General features: G+C 33.2%; 1 protein-coding gene and 1 long non-coding RNA gene across 6 annotated transcripts in view; one reads left to right on the top strand and one right to left on the bottom strand.

The window, feature by feature from the left end:
• Window positions 1-24,299, bottom strand: part of CSMD1 (CUB and Sushi multiple domains 1) — a 1,084,078-nt gene that overhangs the window by 156,412 nt on the left and 903,367 nt on the right. For all 5 annotated transcript variants that reach the window (XM_032681799.1, XM_032681800.1, XM_032681801.1 and 2 more), the window contains 7 exons: window positions 15,964-16,155; window positions 13,725-13,863; window positions 10,763-10,950; window positions 8,710-8,904; window positions 6,756-6,872; window positions 5,218-5,331; window positions 3,220-3,315 (listed from right to left, as the gene is read on the bottom strand). In XM_032681799.1, coding sequence (XP_032537690.1) covers window positions 3,220-3,315; window positions 5,218-5,331; window positions 6,756-6,872; window positions 8,710-8,904; window positions 10,763-10,950; window positions 13,725-13,863; window positions 15,964-16,155 — 1,041 coding nt within the window. The remainder of the gene's footprint in view (window positions 1-3,219; window positions 3,316-5,217; window positions 5,332-6,755; window positions 6,873-8,709; window positions 8,905-10,762; window positions 10,951-13,724; window positions 13,864-15,963; window positions 16,156-24,299) is intronic.
• Window positions 9,947-10,977, top strand: LOC116783854. The gene is made up of 2 exons (XR_004355872.1): window positions 9,947-10,034; window positions 10,744-10,977. It is a non-coding gene; the product is annotated as an uncharacterized LOC116783854 (long non-coding RNA).

Below are 24,299 nucleotides of genomic sequence, written 5' to 3'. Positions count from 1 at the left end.
TGTCAGCCATGGATAGGGTTCTTACTGTCAGCAAGAAACACTCAATGCCATATTAAAATTGTTATTTTACTCAGTTTTTCACAGGTTTTACTAATACTGTGTTAATGGTTACAGTAAGATAAGAAATGCTAAGATGTACAATCACTATAACAGGTACTCTTTTTGTTATTGTTTCCTCCTGTTTTAAAAAGATCTGCCTTAACAATACACGTAATGGAAGCTAACAACAAAGTGAGATAGTTCCATACTGTTTAAAATGGGACTTAGATTTAAATAGTCCATGGCAAAATATAGCACAGTTTCAAACATCTATAAAAAGTTAGGAAAATATGTGTTCCTCTTAAAGGTGACAGCTGACAGCTCAGCTAAAATGCCTCTCACCAGTAGATTATTTTAGTTGGAAGAGACCTACAACAATCATTTAGTCCAACTGCTTTTCCAATTCAGGACTTACCAGGTCATGATATTAGCATGTTATTAAGGGCATGTTTCAAATGTCTCTTGAACACTGACAGGCTTGGGGCATCAATCACCTCTCTAGGATGTCTGCTTTAAAGTAGGACATAATGTTTCATAGTAATACATATGTAGAATAATACTAACAGTTTTAGTTCTGCTCTCAAATTTAACAGACAATGTGTGGCTCTGTATTTTAGTCTTGTCACAGATTAGATCACCTTAATTGTTAAAGTCATATTCCTCCTATATTATTGCTCCTCTTTGTCTTTATCACACAATCCTTCCCGATCCTAGTAGGGTAACTTTCTTAATAATCCTCTTTAAAAAATCTCATTTGATCTCATAATTTAGTTCATGCATTTGTACGGTAGAGCAAGAAGAAGAAAACAAGTATTAAAACCCCATAAATTTTTGGATGGTAGGAAGGTCATTAGTTTGCTATTTAGGGAGAGAACTCTGTACTGCTGCAGCCTCAGCCATAAAAAAATATAAACTCTTGTTTCTTAGGTGATGTCTTAGTAGGAAAACCAACATATGAAAACCTGAAGAAAATATAATTCTCAGTCTTCTTAAACATGATTGTTCCTAGCATGCATCAACATACCTGACCCTAATAGTTTGAAAGACTGGATATTCATTCAGTCTGATATTACAGATAGTCTTTATCTATTGTATGAAACACAAGGAAATGTGATGATCTAAGAAAAAGAAATGAGGGTATAGATGACATACCCAGCTAAAAAGAATTTTTTTATAAAGTGGCATTACAAAAGCCATTAAATCTGAATCAAAAGCTACAAACCTTATCTGTTGCTTGCTGAAACCAGAATGTGAAATAATGTAAGCAATAACTTTTTCCCCTCTAACCTTTATTTTAGCTTTTGCCTGTAGTGTTGGCAACCTAGACTTCTCAAGCTGTATCACATAGGTATTCCATTTTCTACAGTAATTATCTTTTAGTAAATGTTTCATACTGCTGTGAAACAAAATTGAAATCAGCCCAGTGGAAAAGTGAACAGCGAAGAAGGTCAACCTGGAATAGAGGGCAATAAATAAAATGATTGACTTTGCAGACCAGATTACTGTGTTCAGTGTGAGAGTGGATGTCATTCTCTGGAGTATTTAAAAGGCTATCAAGCAGGTGGTCATTGGAAGTATGATCACATGCTTCAAAAGAAGAGAGAAAAGATCTCAAAATTATAGAGGTTATTAAATGCCACTAACTCATTAACCGATATATGTGTGTGTATATATATATATATAAAATATATTAAAATCCCTCTATATTCAAATAGCTTCGTGATTCTCCTGAGACAAATAAAGTGACTTTTTCTAACTCATTTTCTTCTCATTTGTTAAAATCTATTTGTTACAGTTACCAAAAACACAAATTAATTAAATGAGGCATAGCATTGTCCTCACCTAGAGACTTCCAGTCTATCCAGTAATCTATATGTGTGTATATATACATATACAGCTAATAGAATTGTGAGTTTGTATCACTATGAATTCTTATAAAGCAGCAAAAAATAACACTTTAGGCATATGACAATCAAATAGACTTAGACAGAAAAATGTCATTCATATGCAAATGGATAAGAACTGAATGCTGAAAGCTCTTTTATAATTCCAGAAGTTTATATTCCCCCTCTTTTATGATTAATTTTCCATGACAAATTTTAATGCATGTGATGCTTTTGATGTGTAAAAAGGGTAGGTAATGATATCTTGAGGTATATCTAAAATAGAGTGTGCAGTCATGGTGATTTCTTTCTATAAACACAGAAGTAAGAAGGTTTAGAAAACAGTCCAACAAGCTCCTTCCAAAAGTGGAAAAATATTCTTGAGGTGAGACAGTTCTTTCCATTTATTTGCTGTGTCAACATACCATTATGCCCCAATGTTAAAAAAAAAATCAAAAATTAAAAAGGAAACTAGGAATCTTGATAACATTATTTAAAACCACCCAAAACTAATTTTACACTTCAATTTAGTAAAGCTGAAAAACTAGTACACAATAAACCACAGTGCTCAATGAGTGTCTCATTACGCTTATTGGGTATGTGTGCAATTCATCTTGTGAACTGCCCAGAAGTCCCTTTGGGACTGCATTTGTTGGCTGTACAGGCAATGAATCTGTAAGTAGCAGTCCAGGTGTCACCAGACTGCATTCTCCAAGACATATGGATCAGCTTAGTGTATTAAGCCGCCCAGCAGCATACTAACAGACTTGGTCATGCTGCCTCTTTCTTGCATTCCAGCTGCAGTGTGCAGACATGCATGTAATACCTCCTCAAGTTCAGTTGGGTCAGAAACAGACCAGTAAGTCTTCCATCCACCCTTCAATATTGAAACTGCCTGATGGTCTCTGCCATAGTAATTTTCTCTCCAAGCTCTCAAGAAAACAGAATTCCTTAGCAGCCTGAAAAAAACTCTTGAAAAATCAACTGGGAGTACTGAGAAAGACTAATACAACTGAGGAAACCCCAAAAACCTTGAGCTCACTCAGCAGTAAGGGAGTAACAGATCACAGACTACTAAGAAAGGCTGGATATATTCGAGTCCATGGGGCCAGATAGGATTCAATGCAGACAACTGCCCTTATGAAACCAGTCTACCATCAGGAGAAGTCCCCGATTGCTGGAAAAAGGTTAAGACTATACTCATTTAAAGCAATACGTTAAGACCCATGAAGAATTAAAGATAATACACTTAATGAAACTGGCACCAGGGTCTTGCAGCAAAAGCAGACATGTTTACCTTGGTAAACAAAGTGAAACCCTCTGGCTGATGCCCCACTCTTAGCACTGAATCGCAGAAGAATTTGATTAGATGTAGCCAAAGGCAATGTCTCTCCTACAAATGGAAACAGAAAATAAATTATATACGCAAAACAGAAACAAGACTTACAGCTCTTCGGTATGGAATCAAATATACTGTTAAAATACATAGTCTTATGTTTTCCTCTGTAGTTAAAGAAAATATAAATAACATTGTACAAAATTAAATTTGCCATTGGATGTTTGAAAACTTTTGTCAAAATAAAAAGACTTCCTGATTGAACAACATAAACCTTCTGACATTTACTGCAGGTTTTGGAACTAGAGCTCAAATAAACTACTTGACTTGAGAAGCCTACTGCCACCTGGGGTCAAAATCATTAGAAGAATTTTTAGTGAACTCTTTTCTGTGACTGAAAGCTTTACTTCGCTTTGAAAAACACATTAAACAATTAAAAATATTCGAAAAGTGCCACAGGGATCTTCATGGGATGTTTACCATTTTAAGACTAAAACTGAAATGCGAGAGAGAAAATCCACGACTTGTTTTATGTAGTGGCTTCAATAAAATATATGATCACACATGAGCTATGTTATATTATTAACTTTCTTATAGTTTTGCAAATTTTACTTCTGACTTGAGGATTAATAAAGATGTTTAATATACTTTATCTCCTTTCCTGACAGATCTGTCAGGAGTCATGATAAGAGTTCAGTAATGAAATACTACAGACAAAAGTGCAGTACTTCTACACTGCAAGGATTCCACTCCATGTGACTACTGTTTTTATTCTCACTGGACTGTATCAACCCACATTTTAGGAAATTCTACTAAAATTAATGATAATGCACTAATTTAAAATACATTACTAGGTAAATAGGATTTATAATTCTTTTACTTTGTTTAGTTTTATATTATTGCAACTAGTGATTCCATGTAACAGAATCCTACCCTAGATCACTGTAAATCAGATATGTCACTAGGAATAAATAAAAATCACAAGTGTAAGTTTTTTTTCAAATATTTTCAAATGTCTTCTGTGAAAACAAACATTAGCTTCAACTTACATAAAAGTTTGATGCAGTAAAATTTGGTGCTTGGATGATTTTTCTCTTAAATTTAAAAAATTTAATTTGTTTTGCTACTGAAATTTTACCAGTAGTTAAACAAACCTTAAAATTTGTTTGTGAACTCTTCTTATGACAGAAATAGCTAGGATTCACCAGAGGAAAATATTGAGTTTTTCAAATAATAATGTATTTTCTAAAAACCAAATAGATATATTACATCCTTTTCAAATCAAGTATCTCTCCAGTTATTCAAAATTAAAACCAAAAAGCCATGAAAAGCCCTGGATTGCAAAAATCTTAAACTCACATATAAAATTTCCTAAATACTAGGACTGTATAACAAAACATTCACAGCTGCAAAAATATATTTATATATTATCCTCTGGAGATGAACACAGTCACTATATATATGCATACACTGGAAATTCTGACCATGCTGAAATTCATTTAAGCTTAATTATGATTTCATAAAGCCACTATTTTGCTATAGTTACCTCAATGCAACGGTTGACCTGCTTTTAGTCTAGGTGCATGTTTGCATACAGATAATTGCATTTTGTAAATACAAGCAATTTGTGTTTAAATTGGCCATTCAGAACATGTAGATGTATAATTCAAAAAGTTTAGAGGCAGAGAACATAATTATACTATCCAGTCTGCCCTCTTACATAGAATTCTGAGAATTTAATTCAATTATTTCTGCACTTACCCCCGTAATCAATTCTTGCCTAAACCATATGTTCCAGAATAAATTCTTGATTCAAAGATTTAGAAGGGTGTTCCATTTCCCTTGGTATCCTGTTCCAATGAATTTATTTCCAAATGAAATTCATAACACTGTCTTGATTTATTTTTTTTCATGCTGAGCTGTGTGAGAAATGTATACTCCTTTTACTTTATTAATTACCTGAGTGAGATCCAGACAGTGAACTAAGAAGTCTAGCCTGAGAGTTTTCTCCATCAAATAATTCTGCCACATCATTCAAAGCTGTCTGAAAATAGGCAAATTGTCCAAATACAACTGCATTCAGAAAAAAAAAAAAGAGAGAGAGAAAAAATAAAAAGAGAGAAGATAAAAGAACTTAGTCTTTAAAAACAAATTTAAGGACATATTTTTGCTTGTCTTAGTTACCAGTGAACTTCTACATGGATCTTTCTAATTTACTTTATTTTGTATTGTGATAGAACAGTTGCATTAAACTTATGTAATAAGAATACTATTTGCTTTTCATTATTTCCTTATTTTTTTATTTAAAAAAAATGTTATTAAATCACATTTTCCCCAAAACTGTGATGTCCATTCAAACAAACTTTATTCTTTATTGCCTAGGTACCTATGAGAATAAGGAAACAGAATATCTAAAAAGGAAAGTTTTTGCCAAAATGACATTACCAACCTTAGCAACTATTAAGTAGCATGTATTATCACATATGCTTAGTTGCTGTTCTGCTTTTAATGCAAGATTTTTTAAACTTACTGATTTGTCAATTTTTTAAACTTTGCTTTAGTACATATTTTATCAGAAAGTTATAAAAGCTGATCAAATACTAAAAATACCAATGTGTTACCAGCTTCGTCATACTGCTACACTTAATTTGCACTTCAACTGTACATAATTAAAAGTGTATTAATAAATCGTTTAATTATACAACATGTCACACCAGTAAATATCAAATGGTTCACTGAATTCAAATATCATATAGCAATTGAAACATGAAGCAGTAACCCAGTAAAACCAAGCCAATGAAAATATTACTTTGTCACTCTAGCCACCTGTATTTTATTTACATCTGAGACATTACAGGTTTTATTGCATATAGAAGGTACCAAATACATTTAATTGTTGTGAATTCATTCTTTTGGTAAGCAAGTAGTAAAATGGATCCATCTTACATTTATTTGTCTGGATTTGAATTAGAAAAAACCTGTTTTTCAGAAAACCACACCCTACATACAATTGCACAAGTTTTAGAGATTTTGTCCAAGTATTTTGACATGTTGAAATAATCAGTTTTGTGATTTCTCATTTCTGGTATTTTGTGTAAAATTGTTTTCATGCCCTCCACTGTACCTCTTAAATGTGATTCTACTCATCTTGCCCTTGTTAAAACATGAAAAACAAAAGGTAAAATATAAGAGGAATATAAAAGCTTGGAGTTTGACACTTGATTTTACTTCGCAGGAAGCTTGAATACATGATTATGACAAAGGTATTCAGAATACACTTGGATAGCAGACAGAGATGGTTTAGCTGAAATCTATTGATTACTCTAGGGAGAAGTAAAAGGTCAAAACCCTAGAATCAATTTCCATGTCAGGACTATATTTATTTCTTATAAATAATTGGTAATATATTGAAAATCTAAGATCATTATTACACATAAAGGACACATGAACAGCAGAACAATGATAATGATTGATAAATCAATAGAAGAAATTCTTACCAAATTCTTTAGGGACAGTAATTGAATAATGGCAAGTCTGTCCAGCAGTGTAATTATGAGGATAGTTTGGTGACAAAACAACTCCCTCTGATCCAGTATACTGCCCTCCACATGGTGCTAGAAAAAACAGAAAGAAACATCTTATATTAATTAGATTGCCTGTAATAGTTAAGTCTGAAAAAAAAAAAAAAGGCTAAAGATTAAAAAGCGACAGTTTACTGGTTTTGGTTTTGTTTGGTTTTCCTGTACTGAAATGTATAATGGTTCTTTCTCAGGATATAATTTTTAATATAATTTATTTAAAATTAGAATACATGAGAGTTTTACTGGACTACAAGTATTCACATTGGACTGGAAATATAAATTATTTAATTCAAAGGTACTGTAAACACAAAATTTACATGGGATTTTTATTTTAATATCTTCCTATATCTATCCATGTTAAAAAAGCTCAGGAAAAAATATAGTGCTACATAAACAAATGGCACAATACAATTATCTTGTGTCTCAGAGGAATACATAGATACACTGACAGTACCCTGCACAGAATGCCAAGGATTCTACTTTGTGAATGTATGCTTGAATTTCCTTGTTTTTCATAGCTTCCTAGATGATTATGAAAAAAGCACATAGATTATATGTATAAAAAAATCTTCAGCTTCATATGTATATAAAAAAAGAACAGAAAAATTAAGAGAAAGAGAAACTTTTTATGGCTACAGAATTAGCAAGGAAAATGTCGTTCTAATATAAGGAACAAAGTAAATCAACATTACCCTACTGTGGGTATCTTACATATAGCAGATTATAATTTAACTACTGCCTGGAAAGTAGCTCTGAGAAGGATCTGTGGCCCAGGTGGACAACGAGGTCATTGATCTGGGGCTATGCACAGGGCTATACTCTGTTACCAGCTCCTGGTTCTGCTGACCTGGCTCGTGTTGTGCAACTGTACCTAGTGAGTGAGGGCATAGCATGTGCTTTGGACATCCTCAGCTCCCAGCCCTTGTGGAGCAGGGAGCTCCAAACCCTGCTCTTTCTGCTTCCTGACAGGTCTTTAAAATCACACTTGAAATATCTCTGCAAGTTTAACTTCCTTATACAGGCAGCAATTAATATTACAAATCCATGTCTTCTCTTAGCGACTTGTATGAATTATTCAAAAATCCAATGTAATGATAGAAGATAACAAGTTTGATCTGTCAGTAGGTGGAATAGGATTATGTGGCTGAGGTGAAATTCAAATATCATAAGGAATCAGTTTATGCCATGAATTTAAAATCTATGTATTTCCTTCTCTTCTTGCTTTGAGGATACCAGAAACCAAGCCATGAAGTCTATCTTCTATTTACCAGATGAAATTCTCAAGTCATGAACACTTCACTGGAATGAAAGTATGCCACTTAATTTAAAACAAGTTCCAAAGTTATGGAGTTGTAGAAATGTTTCCTTCTAAATTGCCTTTTCCTATAAATCAGTACTTTATGGTAATTAACTGATATATGTAACTCCCTTTCGATTTGTTAAAATTGTTCCATATATATATATATATATATAACACAAATGATGAAACATGGGATAGAGGATAAATTAGATAGCCATAGCTCTGAGATGTCATTTTAATTTTCTGCCTCAGTAACCATAATTCTTATTCCAAGGTGACAATTAACACAGTCTTGAGATGCTTGTGATATCTATTCTAAATAATACTGTGTGTCTAAAGAAACTTACATATTACATTGCAGTCAGCATATGAACATCTGTTGATTCCAGAGCTTAAAGATATTTTTAAATATTTGACTAAACTATAGTCCAACATTCATCATAATTCTTATTTTTTTACCTCAGGTTTTTTATACAAGCTATATATGTAGAAATAGTCTAAACAGCCTCAGGGTCTGAGAAATTGAATCCACCGAGGGGACAAATAAAATGGTAAGAAAAGAATACATACCATTACAAGATGGCAATGCTCTGTTCCATGCTGGCTTTCCATCTGCACCAATTACACATGTTATAGTTGAAGGATCAATAATCTTATATCCAGAATCACACTGATAAGTAATAGTTGAACCAAGCTTAAAGTCTGCTCCAATTCTTGTCCCATTCATTATGTTTCCAGGATCAAAACAAGCTTCCCGTGGCTTTTCTGTTAAAATGAATTACAATAAATCTAGATACACTTTCATTTTAAATTAAAAAAAAAAAAGGAACAATAATCCATGTTTTTTTCCAGTCAGTTTAAATTTTTAAACAGCTTATTAATGTATTATTTGTGTTTCTGTATGCTTATTACAAGATAATGGATGTTTTCATAAAATTGGTTATCTGGTCAAGGAAATGATAATGAGAGGATCTAAACAAAAACATTTTCTTCCTACTGTTTGTTACTGGAACTCTCTGAAAGCTGAATGACTCCAATAAAGTTTAGTATTGTAGAAGAAAAATGGTCACTTCTGGAATTCACCACTTCTATATGCACACTGGTGACAAAAGGAAAACCAGGGAAAATATGGGTCCTCTCCAGAAAGAATTGGGTCCCCCTGGTTACCTGGGACATGGAGAAGGCAACAAGGGCATGTAGTGATAGGAAAAGGGGGAAAGGGCTTCAAATGAAAGAAAGGTTTAGATTAGAATAAGGAAGTAATCCCTCAGCATAAGGTAGTGAGGCACTGGAACAGATTGCCCACAGAAGTTTTGGATGTCTCCTCACTGGAAGTGAGACCAGGTTGGATGGGGCTTTGAGCAACCTGGTCTAGTGGAAGGTGTCCCTTCCCATGGTAGGGGGGTTGGAACTAGACGATCTTTAAGTACCTTCCAACCCAACCATTCAATCATTTTAAAAATTCTATATAAAATATTGAATAATGTACTTAAGAAAAATATTTTATTATCAGGTACAAACACACGGTCAATTGAGTACAATAACTTTTTTTAATATAGTGTTCTGTTCTTATATCTTTTATTTAATTATAATTTTGTTTCACTTCCAGTTGCATAAAGCCACACATATGCTGAGAACAAAAAATAGACATACAGTGAGAATGTGTATGCACATTTTCAGTGGGCATCTTTATGTCTTTGTCTCCTGCTCAGCTTTCCACTCTCTTTCCTGGTAGGTCTTACAGACTTCCTGGAACAAATAGTTTTCCCATTTTTTTGATATTTTGTTTTGACAGAAACTTTATCTATGGCAATATGACAATTACTTTGTGAAAAAGAACCATGACAACATGGAGAATAATGCATGATGCTGGACAACTGCCGAAGACTAAATACGTAAATGATTTTATAGTTCTTTTTCACTCCCTTCTCTTTTATAGGTATATTATTTTATATTCCTCAGATCTTTTTGTTCCTTCATTTCTAACATGTACATTAATATGGCTTGCTTCCATTGTCAAGAATAAGAAGCTGAGGCAGCACCTTTGCTGCTGAAAAACAGTTGATAAATCTCAGCAAAGATTATAATCAAGCCAGGGACAACATCTGCGATCAGAAAAAACCTGGCATTTTCAATGAGTGTCTGCCTTTAATAAATAGGCAGTGTAACCCAATGTCTGCCTAGTAATAGGCACCCCCGCAAAAAATGAAAATACTGTCTGGTAGTATTTACTCAAAAACGCATTTGCAAATTCAAAACAAAGTGGGAAGGAAAGTGTATTGGTGTGTATTGACAAGAAAGCAGCAGTCAGGTAGTCTACTTGAGTAAAACAATTCCATTATTCTAAAACTATTTTCCAAATGTTAATTTTGATGTACATCCACCTATTCTTGTTTTCTGCAAGACGAAAACATGCATAAGTGATGTGAAAGACATTTCATGAAATAGGATTTCTGTTTTCCTTCATATATTAACAGAAGATTTTTAAAACTTACATCAATATATCAAGTTATTTGATAGTTCTGTGTGACTACATATAGAAATAAATGAATTTGAGTCTCAATAAATACTAAATAACATTCTTTTCTGTTCATGTTTTCATAGCTTATGATGAGAACAGTACCTTTATAATCAATGGCAAATCCTGACATTCCAACAGAAGCATCACTGCGAAAAGCCAGAAACAGACTGTTACCACTGCTCTCTATTCTTTCAGGAGCATGTGAGCCTTGAAAACTGCCAATTAGAGGACTGTTGGAATCTTCTCCTTCATAAATATGTAGAAAATCATAACTGGGTTCCATATTGAAACTGAAAATAAAGGGAAAAGAGAATTAAGTCTTCATTTCTTTTTAATGAGTTAAACATTACTATGACTGTGGCTGCCAGTCTTCTGCCTAACACATTTTCTTCTCCAGAAATAAATGTTTATTTAAATATGATTCACAGTGAAAATTTTCTAACTTTCAGTGGAGTTCTTTTTACCACTGATTGGAACACATTCAGCTTCCCAAAATCCCTCATGCATATCCTCCTACCTATCTTAAATACTTAAGATAACAGAATCACCTGCTTCGGGGAGGTTGCCTCTTACCAGTGCTCAGAGAAATGATCCAGGCAACCAGTTTAAATTTAAAGTCCAGCTTTTAGCAGGCTAAACTGGATGATATTAAATCCTTTTATTACAAACATAAGTTTACCATTTTAGAAACAAGATGCTTTCACATAAATAGACCACTATCCTGGAATTGCATTTGTTCTTATCCAAATTATACCAGACAATTATGATAAATTAATGTGAATTAACATTATTCTCACTAAACCATCTATATTATGCTATATTTGATGACATCTATATGTTTTACAAAATTATTATGAAAATAATATGAATGGAATGTCTTTCAGAGGATTGTAATTGAGATGAGTTCCGAGACAACATAAAGATAAATATCAAGTATTTATATGAGAAACATATACAGAGCTAGATAAAAGGATATATAAGGAACATTGAAGAAAACATAAGAAAAGTAAAACTACATTAAAAACAGGCAAGGCAGGGACTAAGTCAAGTGAGTGGATTTTTGTCTTTCTATCTATCTTTGTAAAACAACATAAAAAATTCTTTTTCCCAAGTGTGATGATCAGCAGTTTTTCTTTCTATTACATCAATTAATACTGTTAGATGCAAATGTTTACAAATTATGTAAGACAAAAGGAATAATATCTTTACCTAAGAAATCAGCAGAAAACATCTCTGTAATGTCAAACAGAAACGTCTTCATATAATGAATGATATTTTATGCCCTATTCTCAAGAGGTAAGACAAACCAGAAAAAAGTTTTGAAAATTTTGCTGACAGATAATTTTTAGTTGAGAGTTAGAAGAGTTGAAAGGAATAGAATACTAAAGACCACAACCAAGGCAAAGCAAATTGTATAGAGCAATGATTTTTAATCTTTCTCTAGCAAACACACATTTTACAAAGCATATTGCGTTCTCAGTGCACATTCTCATCCTCTGCAGACACTACTGTCTCCTTAAAGCCAGTTCCTTTAGAATAGCACAGCACTGAGGTGTAACATATTGCCTAGGAATGAAAAAGTTTGGGTAAAATAAACAGAAAATGGTGTGTTAAGAAAGTAGATTTTGCAGATGTCAAAGAAATATTACTGCTCTTGATCATCTGCCAAAGATCTTGGGAGTTTGGGGAGGTCCCTGCTGTCTGGAAGCTGGCCAATGTTATTATTATTTACAAGAAGGGTGTAAGAGAAGACCACGGGAACTGTTAATCTAACTGCAGCTACTGGAAAGTGTGTGTATTACCGGGCTGCAATTATTCAGTAAATTTGTTGGAAGTATAGCATAAATGGCAAATTTCATTATACTGCTCATATCTGTAGTCCTTAAAATGGAATTCACAAATCTGAACACTGTGTAACTGCAAATTTCTTTCATCTTATTTGAAATGGAGCATTTGAGCTGATTATTTAGGCAATCCACAGAAATATGCTGCTTACCACACCTATCATGTGACATCTTCAAGAGTGTAATTAGTGGAGTACTATTCTCATTCCTTAATTCTATTTGATCAAATACCTGAAGAACAGAATTACCATATTCCTTATTATATAATTTCAAGTACCTTACTCTTTGGTTCTATAATTTTGTGTCAATCAATAGTTTTTAGAAAACACACTGAAATCCAAAAATGAAAGAAACTGGATTATTTTTTTATTTAGGTGTTGTTTGGTTGTTGATGTTTTGGTGTTTTGTTTTTGTTTCAAAGAAAGGGTGCAAATATTACACAGCAAAATTTTGAACACGCCACCATCTCTTTTTAAAACAATCACAATTGATTACCATTCCACTGAAGTCAACGGTAATGTTACCGTTCTTAGTTTTAAAATCACTCTTAAGACAGAGTATCAGAAAACGAAAAAAATTTGCATTTGCATCCATAGATATAGCAAGCAAGTTGATTATATAGGACTGATTCAAATAGAAATGATAAACTGAACACATTAATATGACTATATCCCTGAACTTCAAATTTGTGGTAAAAATCTATGCAACGCATATAGGTTGATTACGGAACACTGAATAAATAAAACTCCTTTATAATTATGATACAATATTATCTCAATGTCTTTTATTTCTTGACTAAGCAGAACTTTTTTTTTTTCCTGATCTATGCTCTTCGGGCAAAGTATATTTAGTCTGTATTTCTAAAAACCTTTAAGAATGACTTACAGATAGAGTTTCTGCTACAGCTTAAGTCTCTACTATTAGGCATGATAGCATAAATTTAGCATTTCTACAGATTGCCATTCTTTTTCAAATATTTTTATTTCATATGTCACAAAAAGTTTTATTCTTCAGGGATATATTTGGTAGCAAAAGTACCATTTAACTATACTTTTTTATTTTACATCGTTTAGAAACAATGATATAGCACATATTAGATGTATGCTTCAGAATTTAGCCAGTGAATATAATTAGAAGCTTTAAGAAATTACAAATAATACCATTTTTAGATGTGACGTTTAAAACTCTTTAAAACAGAGGCATTCATGGAAAAATGGTACCTTTTAAATATCAAGGCAATGACAAAGTCAGGGTTTACTTTTATTCTCCAGTCACATTCTTTCCCAGGAGGATAAGGCTGTGGATAGTTAGGTGATAAAATAACTCCTGCTGGGCCTGTCAGGTTTCCTCCACATGCAGCTGTCACAATGTAAAAAGAAATATGGTCACGTTAAATTCACAAGCACACATTAGCTGCTAAATAGGAGTAAACTGACTTCTACATTTACCAAAACTAACAATATTTTTACAAAACTCAGAGCTTTCCCACTTCCAGCTTTGCTATTTTCCTTTTAAAAAAATGATCTCAGTTTATATTCAAAAGCAAAATAGGAAAAGTTCTTTCAAAAGAAATAAAAATATGAAGTTAAATAGGATATCATCTATATTTTTACTATTACTTAATCCTACCTCTTTCAAGCTGAAAATTTATGTACTGGAAGTACTTTAAGAACTGGAAAAGCTCAATAGTAGGACTCAGGATCCAGTTTCTTTTGACCATGGATGTAGCTCAAAACAGTTTGATTCACTCAAAAAGATACTACCCAAATCAAAAATCAAATACATTTATTTAGTGACCATAAATTGAATGTGGCTTTTAAACAGATAAGGAATCCAACCCTCTGAGATGATAATCACGTAGAAGTCTAACAAAAAAGTACAGTAGTCAACACAGTCATCTACATTACCAAGTCAAACAGACTCAGAGAAACACATTTACAGCACAAAACAGTCAGTACTAAGGATTTGGAACCTACATTAACATTTTAAAGAATGTGGTGGGGAGTTTTCAGGCCATTTCACTTATAAATCAGCATACTGAAATAAGGACTTATGAAAATTTTAAAATTACATATAACAGCTTTACAGAACTCTTAAGGTTTCTACTATTGTCATGCCAACAGTAACGATTACTTTAATCTTCTTTCCCCTTCAAAGTGACCTTGAGTATGAGGAAAAATAATAATAATTATGTATATATGTTTTGCTCAAAAGGATCCTCTTTTTCTTTCTATCTTATTTCCTTCTTTCTTTTGTGTTTGCTTTGTTAGGTTTTGTTGTTTGTTTGGGTTTTTTTTAATAGACTGTAGAGAACCACAGAGAGATTATATCTGGTATTTAAAGTAAAAATATGAATCTTCTAGATCAGATAGGTACCAGATATATTTTATTTTAATTTTTTATTTAATTATCTTTAATTTTTGAATGATCCCAGTACACTTAGCAAGCATTTTCATACTGATATTTGTACATTGCACACAAGGTATCCAGAAGACAATATTCAGATTATATACTACTCCAATTATGCTACATGATACGGTCTCAGAGAAACTATCCTGCATTGTCCTGAATCCTTCACAATATTTTGTCTTTAGAGAAACAGAGAGACTGCAATTGCTTGAGGATTTGCTGTTTTGGAAAGTGTTTCTCCAAATCGCTTGTAGAAAGAAAAAACATTATGTTTATACCAGTGCTATTGTGTTTGTTTTTTAGGATTGTTAAAATAAGTCTTCATTTAATTATAAATCAGTACGCAATAAAATAACAAGAATTTAACAAATTACTATTCCTAGCAGATAAATTTCCAAAGATGTTGATTAATCTTAGAGGAGCTACACTGTTGACCTTAAAACACATTCCAGCAAGACTTCCAAGCCTGTATTTATGAGTCTACTGACCAGAACCAAAGAGAAACTTTTATACCATCTAGATCTATAGAACCAAGATCTCCCACTCTCTCCTAGTGCTATGGAAATATATCTAATTTCTTTCAATAGCACTGTCACTTGTGTCTTCTTCTCTGCATCTACTTTTCCCAATAAACATCCAGCAGCCAAGGGATTGCACAGGATGACAATTTAATCTACAGGATAATTGAGAAATTTTTCAGAATAAATAATGGATTACAATTTATATAACTAAACTATTACATAGAAGACCATTCTAATGCAAACATTGCAACAAGAATTTTATTTTTTAATCCAAATCCTAACTTCTGTTTATTTCTATTAAACTTGGTCAATTTCAAACTTGTGTGAAATTTAAGGATAAAACAGAGTAAGAAAATCACAGCTAAAGATAGTGTTAATCTAGAGAATGAGGCTGACATTATCCACAAGTACCAAATAACTGAGCTCTGCAGAGATTATCACTCCAGCATGAGGACCATGTGCCCAGTAGTTGAACAAGAAATCCAATATGTATTAATCTTAAATAGAGACTAACATCTTATCTTATTACCTATGCATGTAGGAGGATCAGGTTGCCAGAAGAATCGGTTATTCAGTTGCACACATGTAATTTTTGCCTGTCCTTGAAGTTGATAGCCAGGGTCACATTGAAAGGTGGTAGTGTCTCCAGGTTCTCTACTGTCTCCATATCTAGTGCCATTCTGTGGTGTCCCAGGATCGTTACAAGTTGATGCAATGGAAGCTGTAAAAGAATGATGAAATAAAAGCTGTAAGGTGTAGATACTTACCATCCATAATTAAATGCACAACATTTTCACATTAGCATTCCAACCACAGACAATATTATTTACTCTTTGCTTAATACAGGCAGGAACACAGCTGCATTGGGCAGGACATGTCTCCAGGATGAAGGACCACCGCTTCCCTAAGATCTTGCTCTATGGTGAACTTGCCATCGGCTGCCGCAGGAGAGGAGCCCCAAAGAGAAGATACAAGGACTCCCTGAAACAACATCTCAGCCTTGGCCATACTGATCAACATAACTGGTCTACTCTGGCCTCCAGTTGGGAGGTCTGGAGACACACCATCTATAACACTGCTGATGCCTTTGAGAAAGCACGCAGGATCACTCTCAGGGAGAAAAGACAATGCAGAAAGAATCGTGTCTTACTGACACCACCTAAGGAGTCCTTTGCAACCAGACTTGTCTATCTCGTACTGGCCTTTTTAGCCACAGTGCACTTGTAGCAAATGTGGGTAGAACCCTCCCCAAATCTTTTTTCGCGAAGCCTAGCCATGATGATGATGAATACAGGAAGGTATTTTGTTTCTTTATTTTTACAAGAATCTGCCCACTGAGATACATTGTGATTATGTTGACTGCCTGCCAGTATTTTTAGTATAAAATATGGCTTGATTTTGTCCAGTTAATGCATCAAAAGAGCTAGTAACTACTTTTCTCACTTTAATATTCTGGTTATGAAAACAGATTTGATGCCTTCTGAGCAATAGGGTAAGTATCATAATAAAAATAATATTTTTTATGCTCTTATTATCCTGCAGCATACAAATGCTATATTTACCAATCTGGCTGAATCAAATAGCAGTTTATATAGCCCTGAATTTTTCATTTCAGGGGAAGAAACAACTTTTTTATAGTTCACTTAAACTAAATCTTGGCAAAATATCTCACCTACAATCAGTCTTCTGTATTAGGATATGGATTTTGCTTTCTAAAAAAAATAAATTCATTTAAAAAGCAAAGTTAAACTGAGAAGAGCGATCAGTATGGTATGACTTAGAGCAAGTAATCATTCAGAAAATCTACATCTACTATGGATTTGTGGAAGATGCCAGGTCTCTTCTATTGGCTTCAAGCATTCAAACATCCTGAGTTGCAATAAACACTGTAGTCTTCCAAAGGAAAGAAGTCTCTGGAGGCTATTATCCTTAAATCACTGAATTGCATTCTATTTTCTACCAGTCCTTACTCAAACACATCCTTTTCAAAGAACTTACTACAACTGTGAACAAAAGCCAAAAAAAGAAGTCAAAAACCCAGTACCACAAATGTCATTAATGATACCGGTGCCTATCACCAGCATGCAACCCTCATGACCATAATGTGTGGGTAATCCATTTTCTTTATTAACAGCTGTGTCTACTCCTATCCACACCAAAAGAGTATACCACTATAAGAAACAGCAAAATCAGCTAAACATTTGCAAAACTGAAGAAGCTACCAGGTTGTACAACTGGAAAATTCTTTTTAGAAGACAGAAGAGTTGAAAAAAAAAAAGTGTCAAATAAGAAACAACCATGGCTTTATGCATGTTTTAACAAATAGGGGGTCTCTTAGATAAATCACAAAAACTGTAAAACATCTCTTTATAAGAATTCATAGGTTATTACAATTAACACACTAGAAACAAATAAACTTTGTTTAACACTGTATTATTCTTAATCTTTTCTCCACGTTTCCATTCCAAAACAGTAGATCTAGTAGTTTCAGATGATTCCTATATGTAAATGAGGTAAAAGATATGGCAGGTTTTTTAACTGTGTTGAACTTTTTTCCACCAGAATTTATAAGCATCAATCCAGGAATTAAAGCAACAGCTGTCACTAGTAATGAGTACTGTGTAAGCATTCCCCAGGCACCATTCTGACAATTTACCTGACATCCCAAAGTAGCGCAGTTTACTAAATTGTATTTGGCCACAGGGGAATGAAAGCATGGTCATCACCTCAGGGAAGTTTTTCTTTATTTGATAGATATCAACTGCTCTAAAAAAAGGATTACTCCAGTGCATATCTGTTAAGCAGTTACAATTCTTTCAAGTAAATGAGTCCAAGCCTATCTCTGTCATTAATTATTCTCTTTTTTTTTCAACATATCTCGGAATAGATTCATTTTCTCCTTAAAAGGTTATGCAATATAATATCTCAGCAAACAACATTTTACCCATTTTGACTGTGTCACATATGCACTAATTAGAAAGGACTGATGCCTTCTAGTATTAATTTCACTGTAAATCTCCATTTCTTATGTATAAAGTTCTAAATTTTAAAAATTACCACAGATATTTAATAAAGATCAAAATTCTCCTTGCACTTTTGGTCTTGGAGCCTTAGAAGTTATTTTAATTTTTTCTTGTGCCAAATACACTTGATCCTACTTAAACAGAACACCAGACATTTAAGCACGGATGTGTCATTTAGTAAAGTGAACATTTAGACAGACTGTCAGCTTCTCAACTTGCCTCCTTTCCAAGTTGTTTTACTTCTCAAGAATCCCAAGACATTTTGTAACTGCACAAAAATTACAAGTCTGATATTACTTCATTTGGTATTGTGCAAATATCTAATGGGTATAGAGGTTAAATGCATTGATAAGAAATCTAGAAATTAAAAATCACTACTTTTCTGTCACCGCTCTTCTTTTATAACAGTTGATAAGTAAAATATATACACTGTAAAGCAGGGAAAGCAATCACTACATTTTAGACCTAAGGATGCTAAACCAAACCAAATTGCAAAGTTAGACTCTTAAGAAATGACTGAGAAAAAATAAGTGCCTAAAATGGCATAGAAAGGGGAGGAGATTTGAATGCCATTAAGCTGGAAGAGAACTAATTGCTGCTTCTTAGCTCTTGCATATGTTCTCTAAGCCTTAAACTAAATGATATTCAGTGAGTTACAGAGTAATTCTCTGCACAGATTTCCTATCTCTTGCTGTCTCATCTACTCAGAGAGGAACAAGCTCCTGTGTATATAAAAGATGGAACTAGAGGTAGGTGCCAGAAGAACAGACAGCTGGGAAAACCACAGATTGCTAAGGAGATTTCAGACCTCCATATGTAGACAACCACTGTGTCAAGATTCCCCGTTTCTAATTAATTAATCTTTCACAATCCCATTTTAGATCTTATTTTGGATTTGGTTGCCAAATTATACTTTCAAAGCTGATTTAAAACTTCATGGAAAATAAATAGGAGACTGTATTTGAGACTATGACACTGTATATTTGTGTGTCTGTAGATTTGTGAGCAATATGTTAGAGTTTTGTCTACTTTATCTTTTTGCTATTGTTCTAAGTAATTTTGTTAGCCTGTATTCTATTGTACCTCTAGGGAAGAAAAACATCATCTTCATCCATATCATTTTCTCTATGTCTCTTGTAACAATCATGTGATACATTTGCCATACTGTTGTGTAGCAGACACTATTTTTTTCTAGTACACATGGTTAAAGAAATACTACAGACTTTTTAGGAGCTAGGCTTGCAAATTGCACAAGCTTTTCCTGTTTAATGCATTACGCTTTCATAATAATAAGAGGTTTGAGAAAGATTTTTGTATATCAAAGTTGAGACATTGTACATAGGATTTACAGTGATTTCAGACTAACAAACATTTCCAAATGTGAAAGAGTAAGGAACTCACATAACATGTCCAAATGTACAGACTAAGAACTGTCCAAATTTGCATCAACCACCTATTTAAATGTCCTGTATTGTCCAAGAATGTAAAGAAAAAGGAAATCCAAATCCCAGTGCAACCTCTTTCATAAAGTCTGAAGTGCAGAAGCTCACAAGTTTAGAGCTAACCATCAAAGTAATCTGGAAGATTCATTTTTGTTAGTTCCACAGCAACCAAATGAAAACCTATTACCCTCTATGAGGCTGAGGATGTCTTCCCCGGACCATAGATTAGATGATGGATCGCATCGACAGAGTTTCATTACTATGTTATTGTAAGCATGCAATGCAACATTTATAACATCACAGACAGTAAGAGAGAAAGTGAACTGTGAAATTATTAAGTTACAGACTTTAAAAGGGAATCTTGAATTCCTGTATCTTGTGTCCTTTTATTTTTATTTTAACAAGGGATGTCTTCATGGACTTCATTTTCATTGAACTCAAAATTTATTTAGTTAGTAAGGCAGATATTTGATTATGCATGTGTAAATTTCTTTTAAAGCATACTTTTGTGCTTATCCCCTTTTCCCAATAATTTAATTGTGAACCAATCTGGAACAACCGCACAATGAATTTCAGCAATGAAGATTCTGCCACAGAAGTACTTATACTATTTAAATGCTCAGGCCATTAGGTAAGTGATTAAAAGATATCTTAGAACTAAAAGAAGAATTTTCAAGAAACAGTTTAAGATAGGTGACACAGTTACTGTGAGAGTTGCTGTAGACAAACAAATGATCAAATGGAATTACAGAACTGAACAAAAGCAGTCATCATTGCTTAAACAGATTTGTCAGATTAAGCCCAGTGTCATGAGCAACTAACAAACCACTAGTGGTTAAACTTTTGCCAGAGGAAGTAAGTTGTCAACAGATATGTCAACATCTGACAGAAAAATTTCCAGATAATTATTCTAATTAACTGGTTGGTGTAAGTTGTTTGTTTTTTACTATCATAATTGTTAAGTTAAAGATTTAGTCAGGTGTCTTTAGTTGTTGTTGCTTATATCTGCATTTACTTCAAGAGCAACGTTTAAAAATACTCAGAGAAGAAAAACAACAGAAAAACAAAAATCGGACTAAAACAACTATACAAATGCCTTTGTTTTGTATATTCGCTTTTAGTGAAATGAGTGTCTCAAGTTCTTCTAGTAAGATAGAAATATTAAAATAAATTGAGAAAAAACTTTTTGCTACTTTGTTAATGATTTGCTGGTTGTTCTATATTAGCTAAAGAAGCGAACATTTTTCTTCCTATGAAAGAAGAGATAGATTGCTAGATACATTGTTAATAGTGTATTCTTACAGGATACTATAACTAAGGGAGGTAGATATAGAAAATTATCACAGTTGGCTTTGACTCTAGAAAAGCAAGGCATCTGCAAAAATGGTTGTTGTCTTTTTTTCATTTTAAGAATGTTAATAATCCTTTGACGTATTATTGACCTTAAGGACCAAAATCTATAAAACCAACTGAGGGACTATAAATGCATCGTTTAGTTGAAGAAAAAGGTTAGACTGTAAGTGTAGAACTAATATTAGGTATTGTTTAACTAAGGCTATCAGAGCCTGTAAGAATGACAATATGACTAGAAACTGCTAGTGTTGTTCCTATCATCAGTCACTTCTATTTTTTTTGCTAAATATCAAGTAAAAAACTTATATGGTTAGAGATAAAAAACTCTAAATAAAATAAACTTTGGGTCAATAAAAACAATGGAGCATCCACTAGTATGGATGGGCTTTCAGAAGTCTAGAGCAGCAAATGATTAAACATTCAGGGCAAGATTGATCTGCTTCAACACTAGTCTCGTTCAAGATGCCTTATAATATCCAAGATATTAACACAGGACTGGAAGACGGGAGCAAAGACTTATGGCTGTGTGACCTGCAGTAGCAGATGGAGACTAGTCAGGATATCTTATGGTATCTCAAAGGAAGACACCTGTGAAAGACCTGCCCTTAAATTTCTAGAAGTTTGAAATTTAGCATATGTTAGTATCTCTAGACCTGTAGCTGATAAAAAGAAAAAGGCAACCTCAGATGGAAATTTATCCCATTTGCCTTAGACACATAGGACAGAATTAAGCTATGTTAGAAAGCATTTTTTTTAATGGTTAACTTATGCAACAATTTTTTGCTTCCAGTAACTTTGTTTCTTGGAATAAAGAAGTCAAATATCAAATCTGCCCATACCCTTCTTGTTTTTCCTGTTTGTATCGACACCAGAAAGAGTTGGTTGACATCCCTGGCTTGTAACACATAGCTTAAATGTATTTAACCCCCAGAGTAAAGGTCAGTTTTGTACAGTGACCTCCATTTTTTGTCCTTTTATGCACGACTAAATGATAATTATGTTTTAATGAAAAGCATTAGACTGATTACAATTAACATAATCGCTCTTGTCAGTTCATGTCCTTGTACTCTACATGCTGAGTTGAGTGGGTAAGACAGGGCACTTTAAACCATGTTCAAACATTTTGAAACAGCCAATTATATTTTTTTGCATTAAAATACCTCTAATTACATTTACAATCAACAATAAGTAATTTATAGGTGATATTTTCTGATCTACCTCACACTATCCTTTCACCTTTTTTTTAGGTAGCTGCAGTAAAGACATTTTAGAGTGCAAAATATAGAGTAGTCAGCACAATGAAACAAATTCTCCAGTTGAAGATTAGCACTTTAATGCTTTGTGTTTAAGTTGTTCATTTGACCTGATGCTCTCAGGTGTATATCCTTTGCATCATCCCAAAAGGATGTACACATTTGTCCCAATTGCATAATCCAATACAGAAGCTGCATTATTGAAGGTTTTCCAATCCTGTGCAATACTGCACCTGAAGTTTATTTCTTCAATTGTCATTAACAAATAAAGGAAATATAGTCATTAATAGATGCAACACTTGAAAATTCTTCAAGTGACACAAAGAACCAGAACTTCATCAGTTACCTTCCTAAAACTTGTAATAAAATGTCTACGCTGTCTGCCATTGCCAGAAGAAAAATTTTAAGAAACTTAGGAATCTTTTATATATTGAGTTACAAACTACTGAAGTACTGAAATGTCAATATTCTGTGCAGTTTTGCTCTAAACTGCCCTACAGTTTGAAAACATGGTAAATACTAAAGCATGCAAAGATCCTCACTTAGCCATAGATTAATTACTTTAAATCCTTTACAGATCAAGGCCACAGTAGTCTGTTCATTGCCTTGAGGAGACTAAATAAACTAAGCTCTGATTTTTTGGTGAAATAATTAAACATTTACTTCCATATATTCCTTAAATCTTATTTTTTACTCCTTACAATTAAAAAATTAATAACACATTCCACTTGTCAAGCAGAGTGAACAAAATTTTATTTTCCCTTTACTTGAACTGAGGCATTTAGCTCTTCATCACTAATTCCAATTAATTCCAGTAAGACATACTCTGCAATTGCCAGCTTGCCAATTAGTATCACTGAAGGTTAAGGAATATGTTGACAAATCTAACTGCTTAAATATTTCTATCCTACCAAAACCTGTGCATAAACTTATAATTATTTTCATATAATTCAACCTTAATATGTTCGCTAATCCTAATAGAGGAAAAAAACCCCTTTATTTTCACAAATGTAAAAAAACCATGAAAAGCAGCATATTATACAGCACATTTTTCAGAAATTTTGGAAACATTTAGTCTACTCTTTGTCTTTAATTCATTTTCCATATTTTTAACTACGATTTTAGGGCTAATGAAAGAGTCTGTTGTTGTGGGAGTGGGTACAGCATTCAGAAAAATCACACAAAATGAATTAAACAGGTAAATGTAAAATGTATTATTTGGAGGATAAGAAACCCCTAAAGTTTATATTTTCATGCAAATAATAATGACTGAAAGCTTATTAGAACCCTTTACTTCTGAATGACTATGTGTCTATGGAGAATAATGCTTCTACTCTTAACAATTTTATTAATTCATAATTTTCCTATGTCCTGGGCAGAAATACACTCACATACATTATATATAGACATATAAGGATGCAACAACTGAGTTAAAGACAATGATATAGCCTCCCTGTAGTCCTACCCTCAGTCTTTAACATTTCAGTCAGAATACCATAGAAAAACTCCACTTACTCAGTTTTACAATATTGATCACTTGTGCAATATTGATCATAGCTTCTCTCTGTATAGAGGAGCTTTCCCTTTCTACCTGAAGATAAATTTGATTAGTTTAATAGTAATATTTAAGTGTATTTCAATATGGTGATACCTAAAGAAAATTCAGGGAGAAAAAAACTCTAGGCAAATTAGTTTTGGAGGTGAGATAAGGATTTTAATTTGTGCCTAGGTATAAAGATTACATGACGTGTGCATCCCCCCCGTGTACAGTTGTTACAGTCTATAATACTGTCT

The sequence above is a fragment of the Chiroxiphia lanceolata genome, chromosome 3, assembly GCF_009829145.1.
Source record: "Chiroxiphia lanceolata isolate bChiLan1 chromosome 3, bChiLan1.pri, whole genome shotgun sequence".
Lineage (NCBI taxonomy): Eukaryota > Metazoa > Chordata > Aves > Passeriformes > Pipridae > Chiroxiphia > Chiroxiphia lanceolata.
The sequence above is the reverse complement of the archived record's forward strand: the minus strand, read 5'-3'. Positions and strand labels throughout refer to the sequence as shown.